This window comes from Berghia stephanieae, chromosome 8, assembly GCF_034508935.2.
Source record: "Berghia stephanieae isolate SIO BIC M18660-M18661 chromosome 8, UCSD_Bste_1.3, whole genome shotgun sequence".
In the NCBI taxonomy this organism is placed as follows: Eukaryota; Metazoa; Mollusca; class Gastropoda; order Nudibranchia; family Aeolidiidae; genus Berghia; species Berghia stephanieae.
Genome location: NC_088367.1, coordinates 27,633,850 through 27,651,154, shown reverse-complemented (window position 1 = coordinate 27,651,154; position 17,305 = coordinate 27,633,850). Strand labels below are relative to the sequence as shown.

The window sequence follows — 17,305 nt, the reverse complement described above, 5'->3', positions numbered from 1 at the left end:
AAAGGCGGTGCATGTTGTATAACATCAAAGGTTACCGTTGAGCGAAGGTGGTGAATGGTTGTGTAACACCTAAAGCCCTGTTGACTCGACCACGAGGTATTGTATGCAAAAATTGCGCCATGAATTAATTAATAGATTGGACTCTCAGTCAAAAATCGTAATATTTGTTTTAAGCGCTTTTAAATCATACCATATAAATCAGCGTGCTAGTCTAATTGAGAAATGACAAATGATATATAAATCAAGAGACTCAACCTGAAAATAAATAGATTATCATAAAATTCTAAAATTTGAGAAAGCTATTTTCAAACTCAAATTTACTACAATGAAAGGTTATTTCTAAGCCGATTTTAATGAGACAAATACAAATGTTAACCTTTTTTTCAAACTGATTCCAACAAAGTGGTTTCCAAATTTATCACAATTAGACTATTTGTCATTATTTTTTAAAAGATGATATATAATCGACAGCCTAATAAATAATCACTTGATGGTGTTTTTTACGCAATCCTTTTCACCCCCCCCCCCCAATATATATATCGTTCTCATTTCAAATTGAACATACTTTACACCAACCACTGTGTAACAAGCAGTGATAACTGTCTTATTATAAAGTATGCAGATTATGCTGCAATTTTAGGACTTCTATCTTTATAAGACAATCAACAAGAAAGAGGTTATTTCCAACAAATTGAAAAGTTCAAAATATGGTGTAATGTCCAGTGACTATAACGAATTATGTCTGAAACACAAGAATAAATTTAAATATTTATGAACAAGAAGATCGATATTGGAGATTTAAAACGAATAGAAATAAACCAATGTGTTGAAAAATTCAAGTATCTAGGCATATATCTATAGGCGATGCTTTAAACTTTAAATGTCATGTAAAAATATTCTTAAGAAAGCATATCAAAGCATACTACTACTACTACTACTACTACTACTACTACTACTACTACTACTACTACTACTACTACTACTACTACCACCACCACCACCACCACTACTACTACTACTACTACTACTACTACTACTACTACTACTACTAGAACTACTTCTACTACTACTACTACTACTACTACTACTACTACTACTACTACTACTACTACTACTACTACTACTAACTAAAACTACTACTACATTCCTGCTCCTACCCCCTCCTCCTCTTCCCCGAAGCCCACAACGCAGAGTGTATGTTAGGTAGATAAGAATTACACGCTTCAGCAACACAAGCTATATTTTCATGACGGAACAGATGCTACATGTCATTTGAGAGACTTTATGATGCGTGTACGTTAACAACTCTAGCACCCGACGTCATGTGGACAGATCCCGACGTCGATTGGGAACGGAATCGGTAACGTTTGGACACCACATCTATAGAGCAGTAAAGTTAGGTGCCCCAAACGTAAACAAAGGTCGAGAAGCACGTGGCAAACCACATGTTCCTGTCTTGACAGCTCACGTTCCAATGTAAATAATAGAAAAAAATAACCTTTAAAATTTGGCCGTTAGGTGGCAAAAGAAACATATATTCATAAATACTCGATCATGCATCAAATAATGTCTAGATATGGATATTTTATGGAACAAAAGGTAAAATTTTCTAAAATTTATCAAAAGTTACAGTCTATCTATTTTTAGACCAGAGCAAATTATTGCGCTGGTGTGAACAAAACGAGAATTATTCGGACCCTGATTTTCATAATAATTTAGCCTTATATTATTATTTCTGCAACTGTTAGATTTTATGTAAACATATTTTCAATACTGACAGTGTATTGCCTACAACTCAAACTACAAAATTGGGAGACCTATATTGTGCGTAAATTATTCCGGTCCCTAACGGAAATCACTAGCAACTTGTTATTGTTTACGTTTGGGGCACCTAACTTTACTGCTCTATCATTTTGGTAGGTTAACGGATGAGGTCGGATAGCTACTACTACTACTACTACTATTACTACTACTACTACTACTACTACTACTACTACTACTACTACTACTACTACTACTACTACTACTACTACTACTACTACTACTACTACTACTCTTCCTCGAAGGGGTGTGTCTTTTTTACGAAACCCGCCGAAACCCGCCGAAACCCTGCGAAACCCGCCGAAACCCGATAAAACCCGACGAATCCCGACAAAGTTATGGGAAGTAGGTGGCTGTGGGGAGTGAACCTAGAACTCAGGGAAGTGTACACCATTGGGGAGTGAACCTGGGACTGGGTTTCGGCGGGTTTCGTAAAAAAGAACCAGTGCTTTTTTACGAAACCCGCCGAAACCCGCCGAAATCCGGCAAAACCCGACAATATCCAGCAAAGTTATGGGAAGTAGACAACTGTGGGGAGTGAACCCGAGACTCAGGGAAGTGTACACCAGTCGGGAGTGAACCTGAGACTAAGTTTATCGGCCGGTTTCGGCGGGTTTCGTAAAAAAGAATTAGTGCTTTATTACGAAACCCGCCGAAACCCGCCGAAACCCGACAATATCCGGCAAAGTTATGGGAGTTTGGCAACAGTGGGGGGTGATCCTGGGAGTCAGGGAATTGCACACCAGTGGGGAGTTAACCTGGGACTGTGTAAAAAGGATATCAGTGGGAAATAAACCTGGGACTAAAGGGAGATGGATACCATTGAAAGTTGAAGCCGGATATGGGAGTTGAGTACCAGAGGAGAATAAACCTGACACTATAGAAGGTGGGCGCCAGTGGGGAGTGAACCTGGGATTCAGGGAATTGCACACCAGTGGGGAGTTAACCTGGGACTGTGTAAAAAGGATATCAGTGGGAAATAAACCTGGGACTAAAGGGAGATGGATACCATTGAAAGTTGAAGTCGGATATGGGAGTTGAGTACCAGAGGAGAATGAACCCGACACTATAGGAGATGGGCGCCAGTGTGGAGTGAACCTGGGACTCAGGGAAGTGCACACCAATTAGGAGTTAACCTTGGACTGTGGGAGATGGATAACTGTGGGTATCCGAGCCGAACTATAGGAGTTGGGTGCCAGAGGAGAATGAACCTGACACTATAGAAGGTGGGCGCCAGTGGGGAGTGAACCTGGGATTCAGGGAATTGCACACCAGTGGGTAGTTAACCTGGGACTGTGTAAAAATGATATCAGTGGGAAATAAACCTGGGACTAAAGGGAGATGGATACCATTGAAAGTTGAAGCCGGATATGGGAGTTGAGTACCAGAGGAGAATGAACCTGACACTATAGGAGATGGGCGCCAGTGGGGAGTGAACCTGGGACTATGTAAAAAGGATATCAGTGGGAAATAAACCTGGGACTAAAGAGAGATGAATACCATTGAAAGTTGAAGCCGGATATGAGAGTTTGGTACCAGAGGAGAATGAACCTGACACAAAAGGGGGTGGGCGCCAGTGGGGAGTGAACCTGGGACTATGTAAAAAGGATATCAGTGGGAAATAAACCTGGGACTAAAGGGAGATGAATACCATTGAAAGTTGAAGCCGGATATGAGAGTTTGGTACCAGAGGAGAATGAACCTGACACAAAAGGGGGTGGGCGCCAGTGGGGAGTGAACCTGGGACTCAGGGAATTGCACACCAGTGGGGAGTTAACCTGGGAATATGTATAAAGGATATCAGTAGGAAATAAATCTGGGACTAAAGGGAGATGGATACCATTGGGAGTTGAAGCCGGATTTATTTCCCACTGATATTCTTTTTTAGATATTCACAGGTTAACTCCCCACTGGGGTGCAATTCCCTGACTCCCAGGTTCACTCCCCACTGGCGCCCACCTTTTATAGTGTCAGGTTCATTCTCCTCTGGTACCCAACTCCTATAGTTAGGCTCGGATACCCACAGTTATCCATCTCACACAGTCCCAGGTTAACTCCAAATTGGTGTGCACTTCCCTGAGTCCCAGGTTCACTCCACACTGGCGCCCATCTCCTATAGTGTCAGGTTCATTCTCCTCTGGTACTCAACTCCCATATCCGGCTTCAACTTTCAATGGTATCCTTCTGCCTTTAGTCCCAGGTTTATTTCCCACTGATATCCTTTTTACACAGTCCCAGGTTAACTCCCCACTGGTGAGCAATTCCCTGAGTCCCAGGTTCACTCCCCACTGGCGCCCACCTTCTATAGTGTCAGGTTCATTCTCCTCTGGTACTCAACTCCCATATCTGGCTTCAACTTTCAATGGTATCCATCTCCCTTTAGTCCCAGGTTTATTTCCCACTGATATCCTTTTTACACAGTCCCAGGTTAACTCCCCACTGGTGTGCAATTCCCTGACTCCCAGGATCACCCCCCACTGTTGCCAAACTCCCATAACTTTGCCGGATATTGTCGGGTTTCGGCGGGTTTCGGCGGGTTTCGGCGGGTTTCGTAATAAAGCACTAATTCTTTTTACGAAAAACGCCGAAACCGGCCGATAACCTTAGTCTCAGGTTCACTCCCGACTGGTGTACACTTCCCTGAGTCTCGGGTTCACTCCCCAGAGTTGTCTACTTCCCATAACTTTGCTGGATATTGTCGGGTTTTGCCGGATTTCGGCGGGTTCGGCGGGTTTCGTAAAAAAGCACTGGTTCTTTTTTACGAAACCCGCCGAAACCCAGTCCCAGGTTCATTCCCCAGTGGTGTACACTTCCCTGAGTTCTAGGTTCACTCCCCACTGCCACCTACTTCCCATAACTTTGTCGGGATTCGTCGGGTTCCGTCGGGTTTCGGCGGGTTTCGGCGGGTTTCGGCGGGTTTCGCAGGGTTTCGGCGGGTTTCGGCGGGTTTCGTAAAAAAGACACACCGCCTCGAAGCCTACAACGCAGAATGTATTGTTAGGTAGATATGACACGGATGGAGTCGATTTCGAGTTCAACGGACTGCCCGACACCGAATTTTTGGTTGTTTTGATGTGACACACCCACACCTAGTACCCAGGTGCTAGTCTGCTAGAGCTCAGACGAGCATGAAATTGTTGAGCAGAAATTTGAAACAACTCAAATAGGGAAGCAAGCAAGGTAGATTGAAAGTAAGTTGGAAATTTCTGATTAACATAGCAAAATCTTCATAAAATTATTTGTCTTTCTTTTGTTTTGTTTTTTTGCACTTTGGGAACGCACTTATTGTTGTGTTTCAATTCAATGTGTTCCAGTCAGTAGATTTGTTGTTGTTTATGAATGTTTGTTTGGCTATTGAGTTGTTGTTTTCATGTTGTTGGGTGTCCCTGTGAGTTCTATTCACTGTTGTGAGTTTGTGATGTCACTATGGATATAAGAAACGGATCTCCCATTCTCTTTGCAAGTTCTTCTTACTGCGATATCCATTCATAATGGATTGTTGATTGAAATTCTGATTCTAGAGTTGACTAGAATGTTGACTTTTTTTATCATAGAGAGGTGGGCCTTTGGCCTACCAACCTCCGCTGCACGTCCAACTCGCCTTGAGCATGCATTCACGTAAAATATAAAGATTTTTTTAAAAAACCTACCTCTGTTTCAAAAACTAGCATCTTTCACCTTTCTAAGAAACATTTTGATTTTTCAGAACTTTAGTTCGTTAAAAAATACCGGCCAATCTGACCCGTTGAGTCGAATGAAAACGAAATTTTGTTGTTTACACGGTTCAAAGGAAATGCCGTAAATAAGCTTTCATGGACTTCCTGTGTTGTTTTTACAGTGTCACGTGACCGTTTTGAGAAATTTGTCGTCTGCTACAAATAATTAGACCGGTAGGGGGTAGATATTTTCGTTGGAGCAGAGAAAAAGTGAGTATTATTTCTTGGACTTGTAGAGAGGCCTAGGGTCCACCAGCAGTCAAGTTTATTGAATAAAAGAAAAAAAGGCCTTTTTACTGCACTAATGCACCAAATTGCATACCTATCTATGGACACTTTGTTCCGTATCTTTTTCCCAATAAACTTTTTTAAAAACCTGGGGCCAGGGTTGCTAGTTTGGCCTCCTGGTGGCCAAATTTGAGAAATTTGGCCTTTTCCCCAAGCCATTTGACCTCCCAAAATTTGGTTTGGCCACTTGGCCTCCTGTAACCAACTTTTTGGCTTCCTCTGACTTTCCCCGTTATATCGTTTTACTCTGGTACCGGTAAAACTTATTTTATTTGGCAATCTAAATATCTAAATGCAACACGTGCTAACGCCACAGATTGCATTTGCTAATGCTTCTATATATACGAATTTTCCTTATCCTATCTAAATTGTTTAACAAATCTAAAGAGTTTTCGCGAGGCTAAGGTGGGTTTGGTGGTATTTGGGCTCCTGCCGAGGAATCTGGCCTCTTGCTATAGCTAGTTTGGTCTCTTACTCAAAAATGATCTGGCAACCCTGCCTGGCTAGGCGGTACCTTGATAACAGAAACGATACCCACACGATTTCGCGAGGAATTAATCATGAAAACAATTAGGATATAATTTCAACACAACTGTTGAAATTCATCAAGGATTGTCCATTACCGAATGTTTTTTGATAGAAAACAAATGCATCTTCAAATCTAAACTGCTTTTGGCGGTAAGCGGTAAGTTTTTTATTTATTTTTCGGTCCAAACGAATGATTTATCCTGGTATAGAAGCTAAGTATTGGTAACACCGGCCCACCTCTCTAATGTTTTTATTTACGCTGTAATTATCCCCAGACACCTGTCTGGGGATAATAAAAATTCGTTATCCCCAGACACCTGTCTGGGGATAACGAATTTTCATTATCCCCAGACGCATATTTGAATCTCCGCTCTTCTAAACAATTATCCACATTCCAGAATATGGAATGTTTCCAAATGCACATAGAAATAAGGAAAGTTAATAAAATATCTATAAAAACATAAAATTAACCAACATTAAAATCAGTTGTTACTACATATACACAATATGCGTCAACTTCGCAGTGGGTGTCGTGGCCGAATGGTTTAGTCGTCTGCCCTGGAAGTTTGACCAGAATCGACGTTGTGGGTTTGAATCCTGGTAACGTCACTTTTTTTTTTTTTTTAAATTAAAATTCCGTCTTCTTTTTACAGAACGTTGAAAGGGATAAATGTCCCATCCATCCTCCCCCCACCTCTTTTTTAAAAATATTAAACTCTCTCTCGCTCTCTCTCTCTCTCTCTCTCTCTCTCTCTCTCTCTCTCTCTCTCTCTCTCTCTCTCTCTCTCTCTCTCTCTCTCTCTCTCTCTCTTGGTTTTTTTCTTCTAGTTTCTAGCAAATATATTCGTCCCCACTCCGATCTCAAATAGTGTCTAAAAAGAATAAATAATTAAAAAGCAAACAAACAGAAATATTCAGAGAGCGACCAAATAGAGGATAGATATAATAATAATAATAATAATAATAATAATAATAATAATAATAATAATAATAATAATAATAATAACAATTATAATGATAATAGTAATAATAATAATAATAATAATAATAATAATAATAATAATAATAATAATGATAATAATAATAATAATGATAATAATAATAATAATAATTAATAATAATAATAAAAATAATAGTATGATAATAAGAGTATTAATAATAAAAATAATATTATTATTGATAATAATATAATAATGATTATGATGGTAATAGTAATAATAATAACAATAATAACAATTATTACAATTATTATTATTATTATTATTATTATTATTAATATTATCATTTGACCCAAAAAAAATATTTAAAAAAAACAATAATAGATCTAGACCAAATTAAATAATGAAATAATATTATCGGAGAAATAAAAAATTCAACTGATTAAAAAAACTCTTGCTCGGAACTCGGAACAAAAGTGAAAACAATGAACATCAATTGGGAAGAAAAAAGAAAAAGTAAAAAAAAAAAGTGTGTCTGTGGGGGGGGGGGGGGGGGGGGGGCTCGCGACTGGTTCGAATCTGTGCAGCTAAAAGGAGTAAAATGAAAGGTGGCCTAACCCACTGAGCTGTCTGTCCACACCGATATCGGAATATCTTAAATTCATATATGAGCTAAACATATTTCCACCATTTTTGCTTATTTTCATCTCTGATTCGAGTAAAAATATGTTGTTGGATCTAGTTTTGTGGACGTGTGATACTAAATTATATTGTCTTGTGCGAAGAAGACAGGAAAATAACAGGTGTCGGTTTTGGGTTTTGGGCTTTGGGGCGAACAACGCCATGGCCTAGGAATTTGTCCGCGAAATAAGAAATAATTCCCGGTCATCCCCAAAATTGTGGCCAGAATGAGCAAATTATAGAAACAAGAGAATATCAATAAAGTTAACAGGTAGGTAGGTAGTGAAAATTTAAATGGTTGGTGGACTATGAACAGATTTGATGATTAACAACTTTCTTCCTGGTTGAAAATAAAAAGTCGAATTGCCAGTTTGACGTTTTCAGATCAAAGTAACAAAAGAAATTTCATTGATCCATTTGCTTTAAAATAATTCTTTTAAAAGAGCTGGATTTGACATTTGATCACTATTTACTTTCATCTTGTGTTAAATATCACTTGATATATTAACTGTTTTGGGACACAACCACTAGTATTTTTTCCAGAATATTTGGTATTTTTCACGCCTAGTTTGGCATTTTGCATAAAATCTTTCTGCCCACTTGCTACATGCGTCTGGGGATAACGAATTTTCATTATCCCCAGACAGGCGTCTGGGAATAATGACAGCCTTTTATTTACGGACAATTCACGTGATGCCATGATGCATGGCATTTTTATAACCGCCAATATTTGTCTTTTACATATATTCATATATGGGAATATACGTCCACGTCGGTGGATACTTTTTCTTTACTGATTTCCTATATTTTACCTATCGTGAACCAGATGGAGAAGTCCGTTCACAACAGCATGTCTCCATACTTATTTGAGTTTGAGAGAGAGAGAGAGAGAGAGAGAGAGAGAGAGATGTAAAATTGTGACACTTTCACATTTTGAATAAAGTCGACACTCCGTAACCCATATCTAGGTTACCAGCTTAGCAGTGACTGGAAACCATCAAAGCATCAAAAGCCTGTCGAACATTGGGATTCTTGAGGCGGAATCTCAGGAAATGCCCGATGGATCTTAAGTCAAGAGCATACACGAGTCTGGTACGTTCAGTGATAAGCAGCAATCAGCCATGGTATCAAAAATATGTCTGCATATCTGGCAAAGAATGAGCAATGATTCGGAGAAGAGCAGCTTCAATTCGTGATGGACTACTGGCAAACTAGCAGTGTTACAAGTTACAGAGATGCTGAACCAACTGGGATGGAGTGAGCTTTCCAGGCGAAGAAGAGAAGCGAGACTTATCCCTGTTATTCAAGATTGACAAGGGCCTGGACACTGTGGAATTTGAACAACTTACCGTAAACACAAGTCTTTGCTGTTTCTTTTCCTGCACTCATCATACTAATAAGTTTGATTTTTTTATAACACTTGGAGAAGAATCGATTTATTCACATACATGAATTTCAGATCCTTGCTGGAGTGCGAAATTGACATTTACCTTAGTACCTGACATAAGCTTAACTCCTATTTATGACTACCTCTATTTGCAGTAATGTAGATAGTGTTCGTTTTCGTTATTTCGTAGACTACTGTAAATAATAGATATCATCCATTTTTGGTATTTGCAGTAGTACTGCAAATGCTCTGTTCGTGTTTGTTCTGTATTTGCAATAATTAGCTGCAATAGCAGCCTACAACAAATGTTTCGTTATTTTGCGCCTAGACCTTTATTATTGTAGCAGTACTGCAAAAGTGATGGCATTTGTTTTCGTCCTTGTGAACAGTTCTGTAATTAGTTGAATATTATTCATGCTTTTTCTAATTCTAATGGACTAGACCTGTTTTAGTATTAACATTTATCTGCAGGGCTATTCAGAGAATCACTTTTGAATGACTCCACATGGTTATTTTTATATTCAAGACAATTAATAGATTTGAATATATATTTCAGATGCCAGGTCGGCTTAAAGTCCGGATCTTGAATGGCCGGGATTTTCCAATTATGGATCGAGCCAGTGAACTAACTGATGCATTTGTTGAAGTAAGAAATTGTGCATTTTATCCATAAAATTTAAAATTGTATTATATTTTAAACAAGAAGTAGCTAGTTGTGCAAATAATTGCTGAAATATGATTCTTTAAATTCAGACGCACTTCTAATTATAGGGATGTGAAATCAATGCTGTTTTATCTGTTTCATTACTTTAACTCTTTCGGCGCTGAGGCTATATTATATTCCCATTTCCGTCACAAAATGACTGACACCTGATTGAGACAGCATGAGAATGACAAGCTAAGACAAAGCGACATTCAAATTCAGCGCAAAATCTCAATTAACAACCTTTAGGGCCAATTGAATGTTCTGATGAAAGAAATGATACCATTGGTTCAATTTATAGTACTTTTGTAGAATGTACGGTTGGATTACTTTATTTTTGCCTTTCAAGTCTGGGCACACAGTACGGCCAATGGTGCTGAAAGAGTTTTAGCCATATTGATTTTAAAAAGGGAATCGCACATTACCAGATTTGTCTCGGGTTTGCATTGGTACCCGAGTTTTAGCAATGGAACTGTTAGTACAAAGAGGGATGTCAAAAGGAAGAATGAAATATTGTAAATGAAATTTTTACACTAAATGGCATGGTGGAATGATATGAATCATTATATACAGATCATAAATTGGAAATGATAAATGTTCTTATTTATTTATCCTTTTTTTTTTTTTCCAAAATATATTCTGTGTGCCCAGGTTCGTTTTGCTGGTGATACTTTTAAAACAGAAGTTTGTAAGAAGTCTCTAAATCCACAGTGGAACTCAGAATGGTTTAAGTTTGAGGTAAGACCCTGATTTTGTGATTTTGGTTTAACCCATTTTTTTTTTTTTTTTCTTATCTCAGTATCCAACCAGCAGTGGCTGGATTTGTGAGATGTGACAGATTAATATATGTATATAATAAAATAAAAAGCTGTGAAAGATTTAATAACTCAGCAACAGCACTTTTAATTAGATGATTCATGAAGTTTATTGATTTTAAAATTTAAATCAATATCTTATTGATTTTGAGCAAACCTGCAAATTTCTTAAGTTGTTTTTCAATCATATCTTAGCAATGTGATTTTTCTTCCTCCAAACAATTCTTATCCTGTCCTCTTCTATAACAAATAAGGAACGTCTATAAATCAAGGAGGAAAAAAATTCATCAATTTTAAAACATTTTCACTGAGTCACTGTTTCTGAAATTATTTTTAAACTTCAAGATTTGATTGTTTCATAGCTAATCCTTTCAAGATAACATTGAATTCTTTTTTTATTAATAAGTATCTCTACGTATTTAAGCATGATTTATTTTAATGCTTTAAAAAAAATGTATTTGTACTTGTCGTTTCAAATAACTTTCTTTTTTGAGAATATGGATTTGTATCTCACTTATTCTTTGACTCATTTTTAAAAATATAATTATATCATAGGCTGAGGATGAAGTGCTTCAGGATGAACCACTGGATTTAAGGTTAGTTCAAAACAAATTCTCTGTCTATGATCGAAATTCCAACTTCCCAGTATTGGTTGACAATCAATCCACCAACCTTCTTGCTAAAAAAAATAAAATCGAGAAAAGAATTAGCTCTGAACGTTCCATTCCCACTGTTATTTTAAGTTGGGCGACCCGCTGTCCATCCTTCAACAGCTCCACAATTCATTTTGATGTTCTGACTTAACACTTGGGTTTCTTCATGCGAGTTAAGCCAGTAAGTCGAATAATGCATGTGCTATTTTCAAGTTCTACAAAAGTTTGACCCGCTTGTATTTTTGACAATGATTATAGTTGGTAGTCGTTGCCATGAATGAAACTGCAGTTGTACAAATTCAAAGACCAGTAGTGCTTTTTTTTTTTTTTTAAACATTTTTTCTGTCTTTTTGTGATTGCTGGATTAACCAATGACATTTCCTTCGAAATCTCAATTTGATTTGCCTCATAATGCTATAAAATTTTGTGGATTGTTTTATTGTCCTACATACTATTGAGAGTGGTGTGAAAATCAATTTGAATTTGAGAAAACTATTTTGTTTTCCAACATTTACAGGTCTTTGTGTAATAATTAGAACAGTGAGTGCTGCTGTATTGTTTAGACTAAGAAAAATAAAACAAAAAAAACTTGAGCTTTTATATAGTGCAATATCCACTAACGTGTTCAAAGTGCTTTACAAAGGGTCCATGACCCTGACCAACAGGTAACATATATAATGATACATGATGTCTGTAAGGCGATATTGCTATTTTTTTTTCTGACAGAGACAACGCTGTTAATGGCCAGGTACTCATTTTACACCTGAGTATGGTGAGAGAATGTGAGTAAACAGTCTTTTCCAAGGATTCAACTATGCGCCGAGCGAGGCTCGAACCCAGATATATTATTAATTATCTATCAGATCCAACTTATTAACTCATCTTTTTTTGGTGGGAGCCATATAGATTTTAAATTTTGTCTTCCCTTTCCCCTTTTGAAAACGTTTTGTTTCCCGGCTCCCACCAAAAAAAGATGAGTTAATAAGTTGGATCTGATAGATAATTTTTATTTTCGTTATGAAGTTTCATGTTTTGCTTCAGCCCTTTGTTCCCATGCTACAATGAAAAGTGAACATACTTACTCAGGTGACTATGTCTTTGTCCTGGGTTTCTAGTCCAAAAATGATTGTTTGGTGATTGTTTGATCTGAATCTGATGGAAAGTAAGCCACCTTAGACTTTACATCTTATTTATAGAGAAGCCAGAAGTTGTTGCTTGTCTGTTTTGCCTTACGAAATCTGCCTTAATAACTTATTAGGCTGGTTTACTATGTTAAATATTCCCCAATACTATTTGAATGCTACTGATAATCATCAACTTAATCAATAATGGCTGGGTGGGGATCCTGACCTCCCATAGCGGGCAGGGAGGTACATACTGTGTCTTCTATCCCCTTATATCTTATCCAACAAGCTTTCTGTCTTTGTCTTGGAATGAGATTACTTGTTTTTTTCCTGGCCCTCGTCGGAGTCCTGGCTGAGAGGGAAACAGTCAGATGCATAGTTATTGTTTTGGGAGATGATATTTTTTTCCTTGTAAATCATCTCTCTGTTATGTATTATTATATTTGTTATTTTTGAGTCTATTCCTCTTTGTTGGATTTTGTGCTTGAGTCCGGATGACACTTATAGGTGATCTCAAACTAAGTACATTAGTGGTATGCTCTTGGAATCTACATCTGATCCCTATTTGCTCCCAGTTTCCCTTTGTCTCACTTTCTCTTGGGTGCTTTAATTATAATTCTAGAACTTTTTACCAGCCCATTTTCTTCCTTTTTACTGGTGCTGATATAACCTAAAAGTGTTGCAAGTGCCTTAAAACCTTTAAAAACAAAACAAACAATCAATAATAGCAATGCTATTATTACATTGATTGTGGTGGTCGTACTTCTCTTGCCTTTGGCAATAGAAATGACCACGAATATATAGAAAACCATTGGATTTATTTCTTTGACACTGCTCACATCATAAACATATCATCATTAAAAATTTGATAGTAACTGTAACTCCATTTGTATACCATTTTCTCCTAGAGTGTTGGATTATGACACATATAGTGCTCACGATGCCATTGGTAAGGTGTACATAGATCTTAAGCCATTGCTGTCAAGGGAGGCACCTCATATAATAAGTGGTTGGTTTCCTATCTACGACACAATGCATGGTAAGATTTAATTCTCATCTGTTGTCATCTTTTGATTTGTTTCCACATTTTTATTTTAAAGTATATTTTGTTAAATATTAAGCCAAAATTGTTAGTAAATGTTTTAGCTGTTTCATAATATAGATATTTTATCTTTGTATCATAATACATTAGCTGGTCTTTGAGATAGGAAGATCCACTATCCTATCACATGTTTTTAAAGAGAGATCTGGTAAACTTTTTGTTACGTTTTTTACATTTCTCCATTCTCCTGGGGGATTTGCCTTCCTCCTCTTGTCCACTGTGGTGATTATAAATCTTCCCATGACAAGGGGAAAGTTGAACACTATCCAGATACAATATGACTAATTTTATTATTATTATTAAATGTGTTATTACTCTTCTTCTTCTTCTTCTTCTTCTTCTTCTTCTTCTTTCTTCTTCTTTCTTCTTCTTCTTCTTCTTCTTCTTCTTCTTCTTCTTCTTCTTCTTCTTCTTCTTATTATTATTATAGTTGTTTTTTAAATTATTATTTTTATGATATGATTACTATTATTTTTAATAACGATTATCAGCTGTGAAATCTATATTTAGAAATGAAATATGATAGTTGTGAAGCAATTTTTGTTTTCAGGTATCCGTGGAGAGCTTAATGTCCAAGTGAGGGTGGAACTTTTCACTGATTTCAATAAATTTCGACAGTCTTCTTGTGGCATTCAGTTCTTCTGCAGTGAGTTTGATCTAGTCTATAATATTATGATGAGGATAATATTCATAACAAAAGTCTCCCCGTTCCTTACCTCTGTTACTGTTACACCAATAACATTGGGTAGAATAAGAAAATAACAACAATGATGTCTTCGCCATCATCGTCATCATCATCATTATTTTTTACATTTTCAATGGCAATAACAGTGGTAGCCAATTCACGTTGTCAATAGAATAGGTGTCCAGTTTGAGCTTGGACTTGTACTTCTTTATAAATCCTTGAAAATCTTGTAAAGGTCAGACATAATGGAAAGTCTTTTTGTTACAAACATTATGTAAATTTAATTAGAATTTTCTTACATATTCATTATAACATAAGTCTACTCGAGAATAGTCAGAAATACTATATAGCTTTTATTGTTGCAAAAGCAATACAATTCATCGTCATCGTTATCATTTACAAAATCAAATAGTACGAGGGTATAATATGATCTCATATGAATGATTTAAAACTTTCTTTTGAAGCTAGTGAAGTCCCGACTGGTTGGTTCATTCAGGAGATGATGGGATTTGTGGAAGAGCTAGTGGTTAATGATGATCCTGAGTATCAATGGATAGACAAGATTAGAACTCCCAGAGCTTCAAATGAAGCTCGTCAGAGGTTATTTTCAAAATTATCAGGTAAGATTAAATTTATGAGAAAATGTAAATGTTGGATCTGAGATTTTGGTAAATGATCCACTGGATCTGGTATGCAAAATGAAGTTGTATAATGTAAATCGTGCTGCTTGAAGCTCGAAGAAATAAATGATAATGTGAAATTGAATGTAAGCTTCAATTTAATATACGAAAACAGATAAAATGGACGTTTCAGGTTTCCCCTTTATCAACAAAACAGGATGAATAACACTACAGATGAGAAAATGATGATCTGACTTTTGGACAATGATAGAGATGCTAAAATTCAGGTTTCATTGGCATAATATTTACTATCACCACCTCCCCCGCCTTCATCATTATCATCATCAGCATAAATACTATCACCACTATTACAACCTTCACTTCATCATCGCCACTACCACAACTATAGCCAACACAATACCATTGTCACAACCACCAGTACCATGTTCCGGCTATGTGGTCTTGTGGTATGACACTCGCCTTTGAACCATAAGTTCAAGGGTTCGAGTCCTACTCTGAGCAATGCATAGTCGAGTCCTTTGAAAAGGCTCTTTACTCACATTCACCGTACGTAGATATAAAATGGGTACCTGTCCGTGAACAGCATTGTCTTTGTTGGTAAAAAATTATGATACCGTCTTACAGGCATCATGTCTCGTCCTACATGTTGATTGTTGCTCTTGGTTAAGGGCTCCTAGTCAAGTGCTACTACTGCAAGTACAACCTACACTGTCATTCATACAATTTTGACTTTTTTCACATTTTCACTTGACATTTAATGTTAAAAAAAATTGTTGGGCTGGCTTTTGACACATTGTTTACATATGCTAGTGTCCTGAAGAGACTGGATTTGACATGCAGAAATATTCCAGTTTTGGCTTTGAAATTCCTCCATGTAGTGTCTGAAATTAAAATTCTTGAGAGACAAATTTTAATTTTGGCATCTCTACATTATTGTTTCAAGACCCTAGATTCTCATTTGCAGATATTTTCTCCTCCTCTTCCTCCTCCTCCTCCTCTTCCTCTTCCTCCTCCTTCTTCTTCTTCTTCTTCTTCTTCTTCTTCTTCTTCTTCTTCTTCTTCTTCTTCTTCTTCTTCTTCTTCTTCTTCTTCTTCTTCTTCTTCTTCTTCTTCTTCTTCTTCTTCTTCTTCATCTTCTATCTATCTATATATATATATATATATATATAAACTGACCCAGTTGGACTGAGCATAGCTGTCGATTTTAAATCACCCAGAATCATAAGTACTATGCATTATTGAGAATCATATTTTGAAAAATATTAACTGTGTTTACAGGAGAACTTCAGCGTAAAATGGGAGTCAAAGTTTTGGAGATGGGCGGTGATGCAATTTTAGGGTGAGAACATTTGTCAAATGCAATTTGTTTTATTTTTGTAGACAATTTATACTGACATTGTTTGCCACAAATGACCGATTGTTGGACAATTGCGAATATTTATAGGAACTTTAATGAAAAAGAAAGCAAATATCTCTGATTGCACATAAGCGTAGAACAAAAGAATTTCGATCATATGAAAGCAGAAATATTTGTTATTGTGTAAAGTATTAAGTCATTACAATTTAAGCAGTGAGAGTCATTTTTTTTTTTCGGTTAGAAGCCGAGAGAAAAGTGTGATGTTATTATTATTATTATTATTATTATTATTATTATTATTATTATTATTATTATTATTATTATTATTATTATTATTATTATTATTATTATTATTATTATTATTATTATTATTATATTATTATTAAAAGAATGATGCAATAAGAATGCATGAGGTTAAGTTATTCACATACAAAAGAGATGAAATAAAACTCAAAAAATTGTTTCGAAGACACCACAGACAATTTGATATATACCTTGTGTCATTAAAAAGTCTTTATAATTTTGTTAATGATACTGCTACTGATTAAATCTCTCCTTACCGGCCATTTTCCGGATTGTCCCCAAAACTTCACACCCAACCTATACAGAGATTTATTTCACTCAACCACAAAAGCTGTTACTTCTTGCTATACATATTTTTTTCTGCTAAACGAGCTCCTCAACACTTTAACTATAGCTAACATTTTTGTTCAAATGTGATGTATGAAAGAAATCAGAATGAGAATGTTGGCTGCATCATAACGAATGTGACGATTTTCCTATGGGTGGTAAGGAAGGGATTAATCAAAATGACTAAAATTGAGCTTAACCTTTCTCATGTTATGGTTACGCTATTATCTTTTCCT

At 36.5% G+C, this 17,305-nt stretch overlaps 1 protein-coding gene across 3 annotated transcripts in view; it reads left to right on the top strand.

The window, feature by feature from the left end:
- The first annotated feature begins 4,817 nt into the window (after positions 1-4,817).
- LOC144978461 (C2 domain-containing protein 5-like) overlaps positions 4,818-17,305 on the top strand; it is a 70,987-nt gene continuing 58,499 nt past the window's right edge. The window contains exons 1-8 of one of the 3 annotated variants that reach the window (XM_078924572.1): positions 4,818-5,012; positions 9,916-10,005; positions 10,714-10,800; positions 11,433-11,473; positions 13,563-13,693; positions 14,307-14,402; positions 14,906-15,061; positions 16,361-16,421. In XM_078924572.1, the coding sequence (XP_078780698.1) occupies positions 9,916-10,005; positions 10,714-10,800; positions 11,433-11,473; positions 13,563-13,693; positions 14,307-14,402; positions 14,906-15,061; positions 16,361-16,421 (662 nt within the window). In that variant the 5' untranslated portion in view covers positions 4,818-5,012. Of the gene's footprint in view, positions 5,013-5,659; positions 5,748-9,915; positions 10,006-10,713; positions 10,801-11,432; positions 11,474-13,562; positions 13,694-14,306; positions 14,403-14,905; positions 15,062-16,360; positions 16,422-17,305 lie in introns of those variants that run through there. The other 2 variants (XM_078924570.1, XM_078924571.1) reach the window with 2 other exon arrangements.